At 49.3% G+C, this 2554-nt stretch overlaps 1 protein-coding gene across 1 annotated transcript in view; it reads left to right on the top strand.

The window, feature by feature from the left end:
• The window catches only part of PLBD2 (phospholipase B domain containing 2), a 21795-nt gene that overhangs the window by 14331 nt on the left and 4910 nt on the right, over nucleotides 1–2554 (top strand). The window contains 2 exon segments of the mRNA XM_010828565.1: nucleotides 101–400; nucleotides 2320–2417. Of these exon segments, the coding sequence (XP_010826867.1) occupies nucleotides 101–400; nucleotides 2320–2417 (398 nt within the window).

The raw sequence follows: 2554 nt of genomic DNA, 5'->3' as shown, positions 1-2554 counted from the left end.
AGGGCAGGGGAGAGGGCCATGCGCCTTGCAGTCAGACTGGCCTGGGTTCCAGTGCCAGCCCTGCCACGTCCTGGCTACGTGGCCTCGGACTGGTTGCCAGATATCCCAGTGCCTCAGCTTCCTCCTCTGTGAAATGGGTACATAATGCAGGTGTGGTAGCCCTCCAGCACCCTGGCCCTCCACAGCCTGTTGCAGATCTCTGGGGACCTTGAAGACTTAGAGGTGGCCCTGAATAAGACCAAGACCAACCATGCTATGGGCTCTGGCTCCTGTTCTGCCCTCATCAAACTGCTGCCTGGCCAGCGTGACCTCCTGGTTGCCCACAACACCTGGCACTCCTACCAGTACATGCTGCGCATCATGAAGAAATACTGGTTCCAGTTCAGAGAAGGGCCCCAAGGTGGGTAGGTGTGGGTGGATCTCTGTGTGTGGGCGTGTCTGTCGGTACACAGCGTGCACAGTGCTAGGAGGTGTGGGTCTTGGCCCTGTATACGCTGGGGTCACTGTAAGGCCACGCTAAGGGTTCATGTTATTGTTAACTTGTTTATTTCCTTTTAATTTTTATCTCACAAAGTGTATCAGCAAGCTAGTGCTGCATAACAAATCACCCCAAATTTAAAACAAAGGTTTAAAATAGCCATTTGTTTTTACTCACTTGTCTGTAGGTCACCTGTGTGGTTTTGCTCTTCTGAACCAAGCCTCCTGACCTTGGCCAGGCTCACCAGTGCTTCTGTATTCAGCTGGGGTGGGCTGGCTGACCTAGGATGGCCTCATCTGCATGTCTTGGGGTTGCTGTCGGCTGGGATGACGTGACAGCTGGGCTATATGGGCATTTGTCCTCCCACAGGCTAGCTCAGGCTTGTTCCAGTGACATCTGGGCCGGGAAGTGTGGAGCGCCTCTTGAGGGCCCACCGAAACTGGCACAACATTCTGGTGCTCAAAGCAAGTCAAGGGACCAGTTCAGATTCAAGAATTGGGGAAATAGGGACTTCCCTGGTGGTCCAGTGGTTAGACTTCACCTTCCAATGCAGGGGATGAGGGTTTGATCCCTGGTCAGGGAGCTGAGATCCCACATGCCTGGAGGCCACAAAACCAGAACATAAACAGCAGAAGCAATATTGTAACAAATTCAATAAAGACTTTAAAAATGATCTACATCAAAAAACAATCGTAAAAAAAAAACCTACATAAGTTATACATGTATGTCATAGAAAACTGGAAAACACAGCAAAACAACACACACACAGTAAAAGTCGTTGGAGCACTCCGCAACCCACAGGGGGTCATTTCTGTGAACATTGAGTTACTTTGTTTTCCTGGACTTTTAAATAAAATGTACCTCATCGTTCGATTTGTTTAAACATTTTTTTATACTAGTAATGTGTCAGTACGTTCTCCCTGCCACAAATTCCAGCACTAGAGATGGAGAAATGCATCTCCCTCGATGCCCTCCTCCCGTATTCCAGACCTCTCCTAAGAGGACAGCGCTGATGCCATTTTGGTTTGGATGCATCTAGATTTGGGGGGATGCATTTATACGTGCATCTGTGGACCTCCTAAAAATTAATAGACTTGAGACGTCCTGGTGGTCCAGTGGCTAAGGTCTGTGCTCCCAGTGCAGGGGGCCTGGGTTCAGTCCCTGGTGGGGAACTAGATCTTACTTACATACCGTAATAGGGAGATGCTGATCAGAGAGGACCAGCTCCCAGTTAGAAGACAAGTAAGATTTTTAAAGTCTACTTACCCTGAAGCATGCTGTGGTGACTGTGGTTAACAACACAGTATTGTATACGCGAAACCTGCCAAGACGGCAGAACTTAAGTGTCTTCACCACACACACAACAAAGGTGACTGTGAAATGATGGATGTGTAAGTTAGTTGATGGTGGTCATCGTTCCACGGTGTCTACATCTGTCCCAACATCACTGAGTGTAGCCTTAAGCACAATTTTTATTTATCTGTTATACCTTGGTAAAGCAGGGGATAACCACCTCCCCCAACACGGAGTGTGTACTCTGAGACTTCTGGGTATTTGCTCTCTGAATTATCTTTTTTTGCAGTAGATTTTTGCAGTAAGAAAGGAAAGCCAAAAAAGGTATAATAATTAAAAAATTGTATATCCATTTTGCTACTAGCTTTTATACAAATGGCCTGGTTTGCTAACTCTCAGAAAGAATGGAGTGGGGGGCTTCCTCTGATGCCTGCTGCCCCACCTGGAGACCCCCGAGTCTTGTTGGGTGGAGGTGCAGGGGTCCTCATATGGATTTGTCTGACCAGCCCCCACCCCGCCCCAACTTGGGTTCACTCTCGCCCTTGCAGCGGAATCCACCCGGGCTCCTGGCAACAAAGTGATCTTCTCATCCTACCCTGGCACCATTTTCTCCTGTGATGACTTCTACATCCTTGGCAGTGGGCTGGTGAGTCATCTTCTGTGTTACCTTTCTCCTGCCTGGGCAGCTTCTCACCTGGCAGCTCAGGTGTGGCAGGTGGACAACTCCCCCGCAACCCCGGCCTGAGTCCATCCTCCACCCGGGGGGGCTCTCAAAAAACGCAG

Source organism: Bison bison, unplaced genomic scaffold (genome assembly GCF_000754665.1).
Source record: "Bison bison bison isolate TAMUID 2011002044 unplaced genomic scaffold, Bison_UMD1.0 scf7180017864495, whole genome shotgun sequence".
Taxonomy (NCBI): Eukaryota; Metazoa; Chordata; class Mammalia; order Artiodactyla; family Bovidae; genus Bison; species Bison bison.
Note: the sequence above shows the minus strand (reverse complement) of the source record. Positions and strands in the feature narration are given on the sequence as shown.